General features: G+C 28.7%; 3 protein-coding genes and 1 long non-coding RNA gene across 7 annotated transcripts; 1 reads left to right on the top strand and 3 right to left on the bottom strand.

Moving 5' to 3' along the window:
• Positions 1-186: 186 nt before the first annotated feature.
• On the bottom strand, positions 187-4,061 carry LOC117166021 (SCY1-like protein 2). Its single transcript, XM_033349622.2, has 3 exons — positions 1,996-4,061; positions 1,523-1,904; positions 187-1,398 (listed from the first exon to the last, which is right to left on the bottom strand). Exons 1-3 carry the CDS (start codon positions 3,683-3,685, stop codon positions 933-935), a joined length of 2,538 nt encoding a protein of 845 aa, XP_033205513.2. The 5' UTR covers positions 3,686-4,061; the 3' UTR covers positions 187-932.
• Positions 4,062-4,483: 422 nt separating this feature from the next.
• gogo (thrombospondin-1 like protein golden goal) lies at positions 4,484-16,258 on the top strand. Of its 3 annotated transcripts, XM_033349482.2 has the most exons (20): positions 4,484-4,540; positions 4,612-4,758; positions 6,253-6,535; positions 6,726-6,813; positions 6,976-7,192; positions 7,917-8,103; positions 8,244-8,465; positions 8,598-8,747; positions 8,936-9,284; positions 9,934-10,064; positions 10,230-10,484; positions 10,598-10,853; positions 10,966-11,190; positions 11,489-11,636; positions 11,743-11,913; positions 11,998-12,130; positions 12,220-12,494; positions 12,573-12,689; positions 12,920-13,045; positions 13,352-16,258. In XM_033349482.2, the coding sequence occupies exons 4-20, from the start codon at positions 6,753-6,755 to the stop codon at positions 13,830-13,832; spliced, it is 3,504 nt and encodes a 1,167-aa protein (XP_033205373.1). In that variant the 5' UTR covers positions 4,484-4,540; positions 4,612-4,758; positions 6,253-6,535; positions 6,726-6,752; the 3' UTR covers positions 13,833-16,258. The 3 variants fall into 3 exon arrangements, with proteins under 3 accessions (XP_033205373.1, XP_076481915.1, XP_076481914.1); XM_076625800.1 differs by lacking the exons at positions 4,484-4,540; positions 4,612-4,758 and adding an exon at positions 5,334-5,575; XM_076625799.1 differs by lacking the exons at positions 4,484-4,540; positions 4,612-4,758 and adding an exon at positions 5,334-5,584.
• LOC143303849 (uncharacterized) lies at positions 6,878-9,974 on the bottom strand. The gene is made up of 5 exons (XR_013060506.1): positions 9,886-9,974; positions 8,965-9,819; positions 8,316-8,388; positions 7,927-8,140; positions 6,878-7,089 (listed from the first exon to the last, which is right to left on the bottom strand). It is a non-coding gene; the product is annotated as an uncharacterized LOC143303849 (long non-coding RNA).
• On the bottom strand, positions 15,729-18,601 carry LOC117165954 (uncharacterized). 2 transcript variants are annotated; one of them, XM_076625809.1, is made up of 4 exons: positions 18,456-18,600; positions 18,119-18,244; positions 17,974-18,050; positions 15,729-17,673 (listed from the first exon to the last, which is right to left on the bottom strand). In XM_076625809.1, exons 1-4 carry the CDS (start codon positions 18,465-18,467, stop codon positions 17,553-17,555), a joined length of 336 nt encoding a protein of 111 aa, XP_076481924.1. In that variant the 5' UTR covers positions 18,468-18,600; the 3' UTR covers positions 15,729-17,552. The 2 variants fall into 2 exon arrangements, with proteins under 2 accessions (XP_076481924.1, XP_033205383.1); XM_033349492.2 differs by lacking the exon at positions 17,974-18,050 and having other exon boundaries at positions 18,456-18,601.
• Positions 18,602-18,776: the final 175 nt, after the last annotated feature.

Raw genomic sequence — 18,776 nt, 5'->3', positions numbered from 1 at the left:
CCCTCACTAATAACTAATAAGATAAGGAGATTATTCAGAACAACAATTATATAAATAAATAACTTTCTTAATTTTATTTTGGAGGCATTCATTGCAATCAATTCTGTTAAAGGAAAATGAAAATTATACAAAATGTTATTCTCCATTATTCAAAGGAATAATTTGATCGGTTCCAAATGACGATAGTTTAGCTTCAATGCTGTGTTTATTTTATCGGTCTCATCTATAAGCACAAGGAATTCTAGGAATCAAAATTTGCTATATATGTGTATATACAATATATGTACTATATAGATTCATTAATATTAATTTTGCTGCTTCAAATATTATATTTAGAATATATAACAGACACACACACGCGCGCGCGCGCACGCACGCACGCACGCACCTGATATTAAGATGTAATAATTTTTAACTTATTTTGGATATTTACAGAACACATTAAGAATTACGTACATGTATTTTAAATTCAGTAATAGACATATGTTTGTATGTTTTTTTACTAACATATGTTTACATTTATCAAATATTATTATCTTCTTTCTAAAAATATGTATTACTTTCTTTGATCTTTTAAAATGTTAACAGAATTCTATATGGTGTCAAAATTTTGTTGATAATAAGATAAGTAATTTAAAACAGTGTTTTACATGAAAAGGAATATATTACATACTGTAAACAATTGTACATACATTCTTTATAACTTTCAGTATATGTACCTAATATGAATTGTATTAATAATAATATAAGAGTAATAATATGTTATCATAACAATGTCATATTATAATAATATAAACATTTCAATATTAAAAGATTAGATAAAAGTATACATACTTTTGTCTTAAAATTTCAGAAATTGGATAATAAAAGATTAATATCCTTATCCTGTGTAATAATAAACATTATGATACAGTATTACATCCGTAAAATCATTAACTAAGTAGATCCATTACATCATAAGATAGCAATTTTTCTACTTTTTGATTTGAATTGGAATTCAGATTTGAATTAAATTCTAACTGATTGATAGGAAAATTATTTGTATTAGGATTTAGATTTGAATTAAATTCTGACTTATTAGTTGTAATATTTCCTTGATTCATAGAATAATTAATACTGTTTCGCGGAATGACTGAATTAGAAACACAAGTAATTCCTTTCTGATTTAATTGTACATTCATTCCTTGTAAATTGAAGTGCTGATACTGATTTGAATTCGATGATTTCCACGAATAATCAGGTTTTGAACTTGACATTGAAAGATTTAGTTGATCTAAATTAGATCTCAATAAAGTATCAGTTAAATCTTTTACTGGAGGTTTTGTGGGTTGAACAATTGTAGGTGTTAATGGTGTTTGAGATTGTAATATTTGGTGCACTCCTTGTTGTTGAACTAATCTGTAAATAAAAATATTTCCAATTTTAAAAACTTACATTTCTAAAACCATACTTTAATTACAAAAAGAAATTCTTTTAACTTTTTATTAATAGAAAATAAATAACAATTTGTATTATTACCAACCGAAATTTATCTTCCATTGTCAATCCGTTTTCAATTTGCAGAGACTTTAAACTTGTGCTTGTATTTGGAGTAGGAACTATAGGAATTATATTTACATCATCGTTATTTGAATTAATATTTTTATACATAGTGGAGGTTTGTGAAAGTTCTTGATCTAATTGTTGGGTCTCACGACGCATGGCATCTAATTGTTTTAAAGCTTCTTTGTGCTCTGATGTTACACGATTTATCATTTCAGTCACGAGATTTGAGAGAATTTCATATTGTGGTAGACTGAAATTTTGTTCAACACAGAGTGGCAATAAAAATGGTAAGATCTTTGTTGCTAATATTTCTTTACTTGTTCCCAATTTACTGTGGCTTAATAACATTCTATAAATACCTGATAAGAAATGAATTAATTTATTTTATTTATATTAACTTTAGCTATGTAACTCTTATTATTAAATCAATATTTTAATGCAATATAGTACCTATGATGGCCATAAGAATTGCAGGTTCACCAGAGTGTGGAATTTCTTGGAGAAAAGGTAATACTTGATCAAGGACAAGCCATCGATCGAAATGCGGTAACATTTTTGCAAGACATAATAAACAATTAACTTTAACACCAAGACTTTTTCTGCGGCTTTCCTTCCCATATAAACAAATCTTTTTCATTCTAGGTAAAATTGCATTTTTAATCACTGGTCCTTCGATCATTGTTATAATATTAGGCAAAGCTGATAAACATAACTCTTGTAACTGTTCCCATTCTGATTCTAAAGCACGTAATAACATTGGGACTATATCTGTTTTTATTATTTCTGTAGTACATAATCTTAATAACAAATCCGCATGTTGCATTAAAACAAGGCTAATTTGTGGTGGATCATCTAATGTTAAAACTGATTTAATGTTTGGTAAAATATATTCTCTAAATTCTTCCACAGAACTTGTTTCCATTGCATAGATTATACTAGGTAAAACAAATGGAATCATTGGAGGATTAAACAATTCCTTGTATAAAGCTGGAAGAACTCTATGTAATATAACTCTATGTGGTAATTGTTTTAAAAGTTGAGGTAATCCTTTGTAAAATTGCGATTTCTGTAAGTTATCCCATTGGAAAATTTTGTCTAAATAATTCAGGGTTTTGACACCTATATCTGTAAAGTAATCAATCTTTACAAACTGATGAGCATCTGGTCTTAATTCAGGATTATGATGTAACATCAATTTAACTGTATCTCTAAGGCTTTCCGAAGTTGGAAGATACCTATCTGTGATATTTGAACTTTTAAAATTTTCTAAAAACTGTTTGCATTTCAATAAATCGTTGTTAGATTCATGAAGAAGTAGATTCTTTGGAGAATGTAAAACATATATCACTACTCCCAAAGAAAATATATCACTAGCTGTACCAACGCTACTTGTCAAAATACATTCTGGTGCTTGATAATCCAAATTTGGTTGAGCTATAGATGGAGCTGATATGTCATATTCTATGTATGACCACTGAGGTTGTTTACCTTCAGCGCTTTGATTTAAAGCACAAAAATCAAACCCAAAAATTTTCCACGCTCCATGACTATTTACAACAATAGATTCTGGACATAGATTTCTGTGCAATAATTTAACATCTCCATGTAAAAATGTAAAACCTTCTCCAAGTTGTAAAAGTCCATATTTAATTTCAACATCATGTAGCTTATAATCCTTTAACGCCGTTGGTAATGGTTGTGGTAAATTATTATGGTTCCCTAAAACATTAGCTAGACTAGCTAATACAGGTTCAGTGGCAAATGCTAAGCTATCTCTTGATTCCTCCAAAGGATGTTGAACAGTTAAAATTTGTGGATGACGTAATTTAGTTAATTGCGCGATACCTCTTTTCAATGTTTCTAAAATTAATTCTTTATCGTTTCTGGAAAATTTATCCAAAATACGTTTTTCAAATACAAATATCGCTGCTTCTTGCTTTGTAGATTTTTTATAACCATTGTAAACCTTCCATAGCAACGATGGTCCCGCACTTGCTATATGAGCAGTTACTTCAAATTCTCTGGTCACTGGATTACCAGGAAGGACATTTGATAATTGTGATAAACCATAAGCAGTGTTTTGAACAGTATTGGATATTGTATTGCTAACAGTGTTTCGTAACTTCGTAAACACATCCATTTTATTTTATAATTCGTGTGTGTATGTGTTTTAAATATTCATTTAATAGCTTAATATATTTTATTAAAAAAATTTTAATAAACAATGAAATTACTTAAATTAGAAATTTTTTGATATCTTTTTATTTCTTTCGACATTTGACCTGCTTTCTGTTTCATAAATTTTGTCTTTTAACATTCCAATGTATTATGTATTGATATATGTTTTACGCTACACAAAACGTAATTTCTTGGAATATTCAATAGCGTCACACAATACATCTATTATAATAATTAACGTTGATTCTATTATATTAAATGTATTATAATAATTTTTGACATTTTAAGACATGAGTCTTGATCTTACGTATCATGTCAGTTCGGCATAGTATTTTACTAGTTTTCATTTAATGGTTATGTACCAACCTAAACACGTAAATGTTAATATATTTAGTACTTCCCAAAAATTCCTTTAATATTTCCTATCATTTTAGATCAAATTTTCTCAGTATTTTTTTATTTTGATGTGTCATATAAAACGAATAAATAAAATTATCTGGTTAGTTCTTTAATTAAACATAATTGACAATATTTATGTGCTTTAAATTTAGGAACATAGAAAACATTATAAATCACTATTTTTTGTTAACAAGAAATAAGAAATATTTGCAAAAAGGGTATATATTTAATGAAATTGAGAAATTATTACAGTTAAGTAATGAAAAACGTTAATGCTTACAAATCATTAAATTGTAATTAAATATATATATATATATATATATATATATATATACGTATATATAATATGTATGTGTGAAGTATATTTGTTTTTAAAACACGTAATAGATAATAGTAGGTAATAAACAAGTAACATAATGTACGTATGTAGTACATTTATAAATACATGAAATAATTAACATTTGTAATAAAATAAATTTCATATTGCAGAGAGCATATGTAACATGAGACGACGATTTCTGGAAAATTAGTTGCTGATATGTTTCCTGGATCGTTAAAGATAAGTGACATGTCATTATATTATAAACAGACAATAAAGTAATAAGAGTTCAACGTACTGCAAGAGTGCGGTAAAAGGTAATAGTCAGTTTTACTTTAATAACATTATCGATTATAGCAATTTTATTCAAAATAAAATAATTAGAATATCAAGATTTATAAATCTAAAACAATAACAGAATAAAAGAATAATAATATTAAAAATAGTCATGATGACATTTTGTTAATAGTTTAAAATTACATTAATCCTTGAAGAAAATGATTTTTAAACAAATATTAAATATTTTCATAGGATATAAACAATACAATAAAGATTAAGAATTTTTATATGTTATGTATACCTATGCCATATAATAAAAATGCGCAAAATTGAGATTTATGCATTGACTATGTAATCACTCGATTAATCCTTAAACAATCCAGGATACTTCTACTTAAAATTTCATTGCTTGTAATTATATTTATTTAGGTATGAAATTAGTAAATATACATTGATTATATGTATATATTTACTGAATTAACATATTTGTAAGATATATGTATACATACGTAGGTATGCATTATAATGAAAATAACTAAAAGTAAAAAATATGAAAACTATAATCTTAAAAATAGAAGTTTTTTAATAAACAACTAATTCTTTTTTAATAGGTACGTATTAACGTTGCATCAATTGCACTTATAATATGCTATATATATATATAATGCAAATATAATATAAACAGCACTTTTTCGTTTAGCAGACTTTAGGTCAATATAATCCCTTCATTGATTAAAGTCGATATTCTGTCAGAGTACTTTCCCTAAAGGACGACCTTTGTAGTGGGGTGGGCCGACGAATAAGGGAGAGAGAACTGGCCGTCGACCCCGACAGTTTAGTTGCCTTATGAACCGCGTATGGATCGTTCGTATTTTACCCTTACATTTTCTCGATTAAAATTCCTTTTACATTTCTTTCATTCAGTCTGCTATAGATTTTTTCTGTTTTTGATTAATACATTATTGTCTATGATTGTTTCATTGCATTAACGAGGACGTCGTGTGAGCATTTAAAAAGAAAAGGTGTTTATAGTGAAATATAAAAATGTTTTGTTGAAAAATATGTTAATAAATATATAGTTTGCTGTTTATTTCTGTTTACCATTTTTGGAAATGCTTATTTTTGCAGTTTATAAGATATTTTTTAAACATCGATTTTTTGTTTCAAAATAGTGCCAATCTCTTAATTATTTTACATTTACTATACATACTATATTACTATATACAGTTCATTTAAATAATATGATTTTCCTTAATTTTGGGATATGTGCATACTTTCTATAACGATTTTGAACAAATATTTTGTTTGTACGTTATATTGTTTATATGTATAATAGAGTTTTGCTCGTCGCTTTTCACAATTTTTATTGAAACTGTGATATGCAATTTTTACTAAAAAATAATGTAAAATGTTTGTGTAACTTTGAATGTTACAGTCCATTGTTTGAACTTCTTCTTTTAATTTATTTATTAAAATGCTGCAACTGTATCGTGATAGTTGTTGAATTTTTAATCTTATCGTTATTGTTTTAGTTTGGAAACATAAATAAGACAGATTATGATGTTAATGCTTAACATTATGGTTAATGGTAATAAAGACGATGTACTGTCAAGCATTTTCCTAAATTGCGAAGGTGTAAAAATGTTGGAGAAGTGAATAGTGAAAGTTTGCGGTGTACATAAGTCCTTCGATATCGATTCCTGCAAATTGCAGTGGTGCATCCTCCAGCAACAGCACATTTATGACTCTTCTCCTCTCAATGCGAGAAAAATTATTCACGAGGAGAATGCTCGCATCCAGATAAACCAGAAAATTGTAAGTTTATAAATATTACAATGCTTTTAAAATTAATTGACTGTGACATTAGAAATTATATCTGGCTTTTTTTTTATTATTATTTATTGAGAATATTTATAAAATTAAAAGTAAGTAGAAATGATGAAGTAAAAATAATTTTCCAATTTCTTAATTTAAATGTTATATTTACTTGTCTGCGGTTGTTTAGAAATTGAACACGGATGACGAATTGGATATGAATTTGAAATTTAAATGGCTCTTCCTTGGAATACTAGTTATCATCCTCCTTGAATTCGGTAAATTTATTTCATTACTTTTCACATTTAAATTGTTGTGGAAAGGCATACATACACAAAAATGAAAATGTTATCTACCATTTAATTTTATACTTCATTAATGTGAATATATGTTAAATACAAATCATTAGATAATTAATAATAATAAAATAAAAAATTTAGATATTACTAGGTCAATGATAAAGGAAGAAGATGAGTTTGTTGCATTGAAAATTGATTCTCCTTCTTCTCACGTCGCCCTTTCGGGAGACCTTACAATATCTGTTACAAAGTCGACTGAAACGTTAGAAAAAACAAAGTACAAATATGGATTCAAAGAAGAAGAAAATGCAGATTCGAAATCACTTGAAAATATTTCTAATCAATTTTTTCTACTGAGGTAAGCTAGTTTGCGTCTTATTGCCAGCTATTGAAAATGATTGTTAAAATGTAAAATATTCGAGAAGTTACTATAGAATTTTTTCATGAATACGTTCTACGACATTTTTTGAAATTTCATTAGCACTGTAATGAGACAGGGCTATCATTTTTATAATAGCAAAATTTGAAACCACCCAGAAAATACGTATACAGGATGTATCATAATATGTCGGATCTACTTCAGGAATGGACAAGAGGCATAAGAACAGTGAAAAAAGTTCATATGAACATGTGCCCCTTCATAGAAGATGCTCGAAATGGCTATCTTTGGTCTGTGCGTATGCTTGCACACGTCGTATCAAAGAATTTTGCAATCTTTAAAAAATTTCATATGAACTTCTCTCATTATTTTCGTGCCTTCTGTCTATTCCTAGAGTAGGTCCCACATGTCGTAATACACCCCGTATACAGATTAATTTCTGTACCACGTAACTTATTTTCAGAGAATGTTGAATTTCCGAACCCTCCGAACGTATATTTTCAGATCCGTTTCAAATTTTACCAAGATAATGACGATAGTCGTGTCTCGTTACAGTACTAATGAAAACCCAAAATGTTTTGTACAATGTATATATACATAACAGGTTTCTAGGAGTGATCGAATATTTTAATGTTTTAAACGATTACCCTTTGACTGTACGATCTACAAACTAACCGTTACATGCTGTTTATGTTGTTCATAGAGTACTGTACCTTTTTGAAGACATATCAGAATTAATAGGTGAAATTCAACTAGAACAGTTGCCTTCGGGAAATGAAACCATTTCAATCATCATTCCCTGCGGGTATTTTACTCGTGGCGGTGTTTACGCTCTACGAGTGGAATATAAGTATGAGAATTCAACAGTGCCTGTTGCCACTCTTCATCAGGTTGTTATTGTTTCTCATTTTACTTATAGGATTTGCTCTATAATATCGTTAATATTTAATGTACTTTTTATTACATCTTCTATAATATGATCGTAGCATATTTGCATTGAAATGGTAATGATACATATTTATGCTTGTAGACAAGTAAAATATTAGATGTAAAGTGGCCACTACCAACAATCTTCTTAGAATCTCAGCAAATTACTACTTACCCAGATAAGCCTGTCAAAGCCACAATAAGATACAATGGAGTAAACTGCAGTCCATCTGACAATGTTCCTGTAACTGTTTACATCCTACAATTAATATATTGCGGATCTAGCGTAACTGCTTGTTATTTGCAGAATAATACTTATATTCAAGTAAATGAACAATCTTTCTACAACTTTGTTTTTACCTATTTCTATTTTAAAGATTATTATTATCTCTAAAACAGTTACATTATTAATAAAACAGTTATTATGTTATTTGTAAATTTCGTGCTATATTTTCAGATATTATATTATGAAGAAATAAGAGATTTTTTACCAACAAAGACTATTTTTTTCCGATGTGAATTGCTCGGGTTACCTGGCAATTATGCTGTAAGATTAAAAGCTTCGAGTACCAATCCTACAGCACCAAATACTAGCGTGTACTTTAAGGTAATTAGCACAAAGGTGTATTTTATTCCAAGCCAATTATTTACATGATATAATAAAATCCTTCAAACAATAATAGAAAATTTGTTTTCGTGACTTACATTAACAGTACATTAGTAAATAACATATTAGAAACAATAACGTATATAAATATTTTGCTATAAATTGCTTACTTTACGTTTGAATTACAGGTGAAATGGTCTGAAGAATTTAAACTTACGGTTCATGCAAGATCGATATATCCTTGTGAAGGGTCAGGAGGTGTAGCCGTCCTTTTCGAATATCCTGCGTGTCGACTAGAAGGTGATCGTGTTCGTGTTTATGGTCGTTTGAAAGCTGATGTTACTTCCGTTGCTTCACCCTCCAGTCTTCATTATATCACCGAATCTAGATCAATACCTGGCAAGCATTCCTTGGCTTTCGATTGTGATCTTTTCACAGAAAAATTTGTCGAATATTGTTTCGTCTATGTTAGCCAGGCGGTCACAGGCGCTATGGGGGATGTTAATATGTCCTGCATACCCACCTTCCCTCTCCAAGGTACATTCAAACTTTTCACAATTCATGTATGATATTAACATTATATCTATCTCTACGTACATATGCAGGATGTTTCATAACAAGTCCCCTAAACTCAATAAACTTATTTAGGTGTAAAACTAATGCATGCCCAACTCTGTTTATTGTAACCGAAAATATGCTTTTATAAGCGTTGGAAATACGCATTGTTATACCTGCTGCCGTTATCGGAACATTAAGCACGCGTTAAAATAATAAATAGTACGATTTTGTTTCTGCAATTCATTTTCTGTGAGCTTCCACCTCAGTCATTTACTTGCGGAATTCTCGGTCCAGGTCATTTCAAGGTCATAGTATGGCACATGGTTGAACGCGTTTTAATCTCATCATTTTAATAATAAAGGATAAAATATGTTATTTCATTTAAAAACGTTATTATTATTATTAAAATATCATATGATATTTCCTTGAGATGATATTCACTCCCATAGCTTAATTTTTTTTTATCATGACAACTAAGATAGTAATTAAGATTGTCGAAGTTATGTAGAAAGTCCTGAAAACATACATTATAATGCATCTTAGTAATACATTTTATTATGTATAAATATTAGAAACATACAAGTTATTTCTTTAATACTTCATTTTTGCTCAATATTGCTCTATTTAGAAAGTGATGCTGCTGGTTGGGGACCTTGGAGTCCATGGAGCCCATGCAGTAGCTCGTGTTTTGGAGGAATTCGAAATCGATATCGCTTTTGTGACACTCCACCTCCGAAATATGGAGCAAGATTTTGCCAGGTAAATATTTATTTATTAATGCAAGATTCAATTAATGTTGTTAGTACAATTGGTTAATACATGGTTAATTCGAAATCCAAATAAATAATTATTATACACGTATGTTCAATTTCTTAGTAGGGATGACAAAATCACTAAAGTTAACATTTATTTATCAAATGATAGGGAAAGGCAATAGAAACTGAATTCTGTGGCAAAATATTTTGGGAAGTATCCTCTAAAAATGAAGCATGGCATAATCGAATTCAGAATTCGATATGCGATAGTGCAGTTTTGGCTGCAACAAAGCCGGAAGTTGTAGCTGACATTGGATTACAGTGTCGATGTGGATGTCGTATTGTATTAAAGCATCAACCTTACAGGAAAATCCTTGGAGCTAATACTCAAGCCTGTCCTGGCCGATCCTTCTGGCTTTTGCAAGTAATACTAAATAACTAATAAGAAAATAAATAATCAATAAATGCCAAATAAATAATAAATTATCACCGCAGATAATAACATCAATAGTCTACAGTCTGATTTAATTTGTCTAGGCGCAGGCGAATTTTATAATTGGATTACATTTAGATCAATTACAATTTCCTTGCCCAGGACAGTATTTTCGTGTTCGGGATGGGAATTCCTTAAATGCAGATCTTTTAATCGACGTTACATATGATAAAATGCAATTTACTGTGAAAACACTCATCAGCTCTGGGCAAAATTTATTACTGGAATTTTTTAGTGATGAACTTGTAGCATCAGGGGATGCTTGTATCGGTGGTTTTCTTGCTCATGCAGCTGTACTAGGTAAAAATAATTATTACAGAATCATGTTTTTCATAGTAATTTAAAACATTGCATACTTTATTTTAAAGTAGATTATTTAAAAATAGTTAATTGCAACGCCTCGTCTTTATAGATAAAAAGTATCTAAAAAGAAATAGAACCACCACCACTGTGCCTTTTGAAACAAATTTAACGAACGTTGAAGAAGAATGGATCTTTTGGAAACCAGCACATTTAGCAACTGCCTTGCTTTTGATACTCATATTTATAGTTTCTATTTTCTTGGCGTTACAATTTATTATAAAGTATAGAAAGTATCGTATTGCTGAGGATTTGGATAGTCTCAATGATGTTTCAGGTATCAATATTATGACATTTTTCATCAGTTATATATATTTTTTAATATCTAATTATTTGATAAAATTATTGAATGTTTCATTAATATTAATTTTATATTAATGTTTATTACTTTCTTTGTTGACCGTTTTCTTCTTTTTGATGATCACAATAGGAATTATATCTATTCTTTAGCACTATTCTAATCTAAGCACTAGTCTAAGCACTATTCTTATCATATAAAATGAATAATTTTCATAACTACTAGAAACTGTTTCGTACCTATAATCTCAATCAAATTCATTTTTTTTTGTAATCAGAACTAATGCCTGATCGATCAAAATTTCTATCTACAAGTACAATCATTTCCGAAGTTATCTCTATGATAGAAACAACCACTAAATCTGCTCCAAAGGAGACTTTAAGTAATACAGAAGATCACTACCATAGTATTGAAACCTTAACAGGGTAAGAATAATATTATTTTAAAATTCTAGAAAATCGTAAAAACTGTTCCACAATAAAAAAGATCAAATTTGAATTCTATTATTATATACATATCTTCTCAATGTAGGTGCAAGGATGAATCTACATTGAGTTCTAGTACATTAAAATTAAATAGCACGTTGGAAAGTTCTTCTGACAAAACAATCACATCAATAAAGTCAAACTGTGATAAATTATTATCAGCTTCCAGTATTCTCGTGTATCATAAACCAGAAGTTAAATATGCTTATCCCGTAAAGTGAGTTTATTATGTATTTTAATTGATATAACAGAGATTTAAAAGATTGCAAGTTAATTACAATATTATTGATATATTATATAGGTTACAAACAATAGATTATGATGGTTCAGAAGAGAAAGAATTAAAAATGGAAAATGGTAACTTAAAAGATAATAAAAGTAATAGCATCTCAAAAATTTATCAAAATAATGATATTAGTTATTCAGAAGGAAAAGTAAATATTTCTTTATCTAAGAAATTATAAAATTTAAAGAAAAATTATATGTGTAATGTTCATTGTTTTGTATCTTTCTTAACACATAGGAATCTTCACCTGAAAGTGTTATTTCAAGTCCATCAATTTTGGTAAGTGGGAAAGAAACAAAGGAAAGAAGAAATCGTGAAAAACTTCTACAAGGTCCAGGATCGGAATTTAGTCTAACAAATCCTGATTCAGAACTCGAACTGGATTATTATGATTACAATGTGGCAAATGCTAGTGCTGTTCCAGGATCTTACTTAGGAATGGACCCTGCTTTTTTAGTTTGGATTCCACCAATCGAGGATTTACATCTAGACACAGAGGATCTTCTCTTAGGGTAACTAGTAACCTTTTTTTTTTTAATTTAGCAGTAATATTATTAATTACATAATTATATGTTATTGTTTATCAACAGAAGCAAGAGAAATTCTATTTTGGCTCTTGAGACTGAAGGTGCTGCATTAACACCTTCCGAATATAGAAGAATGAAACTTTCTAGTTTTGAAGATTTTGGATTTGAATTGGAACAAGGGTAAATATTAAAAACATATACCTATTATTACTTTGCAAATGACTTACAGATATAATATTTTTATGGATTAATTTTATGCATTATATTATGTCTTATATTAATATATATTATGTCTTATATTATTTTATGTCTTATATTAATAATGAAAAATATTTCTAAAAAGAAAAGAGACTATTGCTAAAATTTGGATTATAGAAATTAATTAGGAGTGAAATCTCTGAAACTTTCAGAACAAGAACGTTTGAAAAATTACTTCCTGTCCAAAAACTTCTAGAAGATTCTAGTATTAAAGTAAGCATGGAATCTGTATCTGGTATCCTCGAACATAAACAATACTGTGTTATTTCAAACCGGAGGTAAGTCCGTAGTAGTACGTAATTTATGTAACTATGGATAGTATTAAAAGGATTATAGCACTCACAAAGAGAAGTAAAAAATGTCTAATAAACATATATAAATCCTAAAATCAATCCTTTCAATGTAAAATTTTGCGATTCCGCGTTCGATCATTGCCTCAAGTTACCATTTATTTACTATGCTTGATTGAATTCGCAATAACATCATTTACCCCAATATATGTATGTATATTGATTAGACATTTTTTTTTTTTAAATTATTTTTAAAATAGTTGTTTCTATATTAATGTGCTTTGCTCTTCATAGGGTTCGTCTAGGCAAAGATGAAGAATCAAGCGAAGAATCGAACTCTTCTAAAAGCCTTCTTGGAAGCCCTATAAATATGCTGAATAACGATGAAAATAATAAAGGAAAACTATGTTCTACGCCGAACAGAATTTTACAAAAAGATCTTTCAAAGATAAAGCAGAATTGTAATCAAAAAAAAATTCCTAACAATCAAGATGAGGATATAACAAATATGTCTTGTAAATATAAAGAGTTAATGGAATGCACTCAGTCAATTACAAACATAAAGGACACAGTAAATATTCCTATGACAGAATTATCAGGGAGCCCTTTAAAAAGCTTTTCTCAAGTACGAAAATTAAATAGCAGAGATATTGATGCTTCTTTAAATGTTCAAAATCCAGATTATGGTATAGAAACATTTTGCCTAAAGCAGGGATCTTTTTATGATCAAAATATTAAATTTGTTGACGATGATGACGATGAATATATCGACTAGAAATTTTATAAAATTATTCTTATTCGTTTCTACTAGAATCTCTATAATTTTTTTAGTTTAACGTTTTCGTTTATATCATTCGCCAGCTTAACAGCACGCGAACATTTAGATTTCATTATTTAATGGTATTTTAAATACCTTAATATTATTTCTTTAAATATAATTATATTTCTTGTTATTACAAAGTAATGATTTTAGAAAATTGTTAAACTTGTAACAAAGTACATTAATGTCTCTCAAGATATAACCAGGAGTTGATTATCGAGGCTTTTTTTTATCTGTAATAGAATTCGGATTTTGATGTAATAATAGATATAATAGTTATGACGATCTAAAAGAACAGACAATGGAAAGAAGAATAAAGCGAAAAACTATATTTAACTACTTTGACTCTGCTACCGAACGATTCATATCGATTTACAAAATTTACTGTAACTTCGTCAATTATAAGGATGTGGCTATTAAATTTAGAGCGAATATGTACAAAGGAATAGGCAATCTATTTATGAGCCTAAAGCAGTGCTTCTTAAACTTTCCGCATCCACGATCTCGAAAATTTTCACGACCCCATAATTCTGTTACACGATTTCATATGGGGTTGCGATCCATAGTCTAGGAAGTCCTGATATAAAGGGACGATTATAAAATGCTACGTAACGACATTTACTAGCTCGATCGTTGATTACTAATGGCTCACTGCCATGAGGTTGTAGAGATAATAAGGTCATATTATGCGAAACTCTTCGAGTTGCATTTTGAAATATATTACTATAATATTATTATCACGCTCATATGTTGAACTAAAAAGATTTGTTTTATAGATGAATAATTACATTTTTATTTTAAATTTATAAATGTTTGTAAAGTTCAAATTTTTGTTCTTCTTCTTTCTTTATTTTGATTTTAAACTTATATGATTTATCGGGAATCAAAAAACGTAAGTCTATGAAACTCTATCAAAAAAAGGCATAAGAGATCTCATATTTCCAACAAAAATATCCAAAAATATCTAGTAAACATGGAATTGAATGCAATAAGGGAGACTAATTTCTAGTTTTTGGAACCAGATCTTCAATATTTTTAAAATCGTTAACTACTTTAACGTGATTATGTGCAATTGTATATAATAATTCTCATTATTTAATCATTGGTATAGTACAAATTATATGACGCAGTACAGCTACTCTAAGATTTACTATTTTGCTATGTAATTGTATAATATAAAATCTAAATCTATCTAAAAATATATATCATGCATAAGAATGATTAATGAAAAAAGATCATATGAGTTAATGTATATTCTTATATAACTGATGTATATGAATTTTTCTTCTTCAAATAACTCGTAACAGAAATCATGTGTAAAGCTGTAATATATTTTATAGGAGCTGATTTCTACATCACTTATATTACTTATTTCAAGCATTAGTTTAGGTCTCATTTACTTTTCTAGAAAAGGATATATGTATTGTTAATTAATACAGGGTGTTTCGTGTATCTCGGTTACTTTAATATCCTAAGACGCCTGTGCATACCTTTTTTAATACGAAAAATTGTATGAGGAAAAAATTGACTACTTTGGAACAACGAATTCATGACTTCTCCCACAACGTCATCTGAAGCAGTCAATTTCATCTTGCCTGATTACAATTAAAATAATATTGTCACGTTGATTAATAATTCACTAGCAATATTTTTATTGTTCTCTTTGTATATAAATGATAAAGTAAATTATCTAATATAAAACACAAAAATAATATAAGAGAACACACGAAGAATCATGCAACGTGAAAAATAATGTAATTCGACGATGTATTAGAAAAATAAGATTGCCATATGTTACATGAAAATATATGTAGGTATTAGTTTTTATCATACATATACGATGAAAGGATATCGATATGTAAAAGATTATATATTTTTAGAAACGTACTATATACATATTTATAATATTTAAAATTAATATTTATATGACGTTAAATTAGTAATTATCATTTTTAACGTGTATATACATTCAACTTATATCAATTTTTAATTTATTAAAATTATTATTAATTTAAATTACATTCTACGTAAATTAATTTCTATTTATTATTAATTTCTTGCAAAGCACTAGTCATCGGATGATTAATTTTTAGTTTTCTCATCTTCTATTTCGAGTCAATTAGTACGTTATGCTAGGCACTGGTGTAAAGATTTTTAATCAAGTAATAGCATATAAATTAATGTATATAATTAATAATGTAACCGAAACAAAGAATAAGATTTATCAGATAATGCATTCGACAAACATTTTGCATCAAATTTTACTGTACTTTATTATAATTTTTATTGTAAACATTCTATGCATACATTTGAAGAATACGTTTTATGTGTCACGATTAAATAGCAAAATTAAATAAATTAAAAGAATATTTGACTGAGTATTAGCAAATAAATCTTTTTATCTAAGTCTTTTGCCTTTCTTAATTACATTACTTAAAACTGTGTCTAACTTGATAATTATATTTGAAATTAGTTTATCCCATAGTATGGATACATTGATAATATATTCACGGATAACAAAAATACATCTTTTAATATAATTAATTGAATTATAACATTTAGATACTTATGGGTATATGATTTAAACATGTAACTAATATGCATACACATGTTGGTCTTAAAATACACATTCAATAAAATGTATGCAAAAGATAATTTAAAATACATAATGAAATTGCGCATCGAAATACGATATAGTATACAATATAAATATAATATTCAATATATTTAACATTACATTACTTATTATAATTACTGTAAACGCCTAATATAGAATTAACAAAATCAACCGGCAACAGTGTAAAGTGTTTCGTTGAGAATAGAAGATAAATATATGCACATTCGAGCTTCGCTTGGAAATCTGCGTCGTTGAATGCAATTGATCGTTGTGTTTGAAAGTTGTCGTTGCGTATAAAAGCTTTTAAGAGGCGAGTTAAATAATGAAATTTTTTAAGGAAAGCAAGTTAGAAAATATCACTTTTACATGATTTACCATTAACATGTTTAAATGTTTTCGAGTGTTTAAAGCAAATTCAACGTTAAATTAATTTTCTTCTTAGTATAATAGTTAGTTTTCCGTCGAACTGATAGAGGTTATGATAATGCCGACCTGATAGAATGGTTTCAATGTGATGAATCTTCTTCGATTGGCCATGATACTAATATTACGTGTATTTCGGGCAATGAAATGAAACATGAATATAATGACAATGATATTCCTCAACGTTTCCAAGTACATATTTGAAGCGTTAGAAATAGAGTTAAGATGGTAGCAGTCACAAATGGAATGTAACTTTACCGAATTAGATCTGCTAAAAAAGTTGTGTGATTTAACAGCTAAAAGAACTTCGGGCCCATAAATCTTTAATAGAATTATATTTAATTTCATTGTTTGTATTGCTATTATTGATATTTATGTTCCTCCCTTCTCTCTCTCTCTTTTTTTTTTTTTTTAATACATACGTAAAGATGAACATCAGGAGAGTAACTGTTCTATTATCCGTAAATTCTCTCATCCAAACAGCCTTATCCCTCGCGTAGTTGGGATCCTACTGTACTAGTTTTTGATTGATCTTTGGATAAGTGCGATCAAAGAAGAATTTACAAAAAGCACTCATTTATTAACTTCGAGCGTCAACGAAGTTTCTGGTTGAGTCCAAATGTAGCCTGTACGTGTTATACTGCAATGAGCGTCGTAATATCTGCCAGGAGCACGACAATAGGACCATCTTGGACAACGGCAGCGGAATTTGCTGTGAAATTCTTCTTTGCAGACCTCATTCCACCAACAAGTCCGCTAGAAACAGACATTCATTCATAACTCATGAATAATGTATAGACTGCGAATATCTATGGAAATTCACGTTGGAAATTCATTTTGTAAACACAATTGAAAGACTAGGAGAAAGATTAGAGCGAAGGTGGTACAATTTTTGATTTGCTGATTGTTAGAAATGATTCAAGGGTTTTGAGGATTCTGCACTGAAAATGCCTAGATATGTGATGTATGAAATCTGCAGAATGAAAACGAAGTAACCTCAAGCATACAAGAAGTATACGCGGAAATGTCCGGTTACGGATATACGAACATTATCACCTAGGAGTGTCCCACTTATTTGATATTTCATATATTTCGTTTGCATTAATTACGTGCCATCTCTGGATTTTTTCACTCTTAAATTTCCCATAAATGCATAAAAATCCGCAGATTAATAATAAATGTTTGTTTACAGTTTCCTTACCTCTGCCAAATAACCTCTCACGCTTTGATCGCTATAATTTCTCTTTTTAATCAAATGTCTCGCGTTTGTCATACATACTTCTGCGCATAAGATTAACACTAGTAACAAGTACAACACTGATCCTTCCTACAAGAGAATCAATTTATAATAATATCTTTATGTTAATATTTTTGACGTTTTATTATCACAATTTGAAATTAAAAATATACATATAAATAAATAAATGAGAAACGTGGAAGAATGGAATGACAAATATCGAAACGAGCAAATAGAGATGCAATAATATAACAAATTACACTTTCTCTCGATTAACTTTATCGTTTATTGTAGTCCTTACATTGTTGCGCATTTTTGCTAAAATCTTTCGTGCAACGTTTTATGCAATCACTTTTAAGATGTTGTATGAAAAATCTGGTAAAAATTGAACTACATATTTAATTTCTAATACTGTACGCTTCGCACGAGTACTTGAAATAACAGATTACGTACAGGACGTGGCGCAGGCGTACGCTTATTCTTCCGCTCCTGATTTCGTAAATCGATCGTTGCAGAAATTTCAATTTTTATATTTACTTAGATAAAGTGTCTCCTTAATTTTGTAAAGTATTGCTTGAATCAACATAATTATTAAAACAAATACACAATATTGCTCAAAATT

Source organism: Bombus vancouverensis, chromosome 17 (assembly GCF_051014615.1).
Source record: "Bombus vancouverensis nearcticus chromosome 17, iyBomVanc1_principal, whole genome shotgun sequence".
Classification (NCBI taxonomy): Eukaryota; Metazoa; Arthropoda; class Insecta; order Hymenoptera; family Apidae; genus Bombus; species Bombus vancouverensis.
This window is presented reverse-complemented; position numbering and strand designations above follow the sequence as displayed.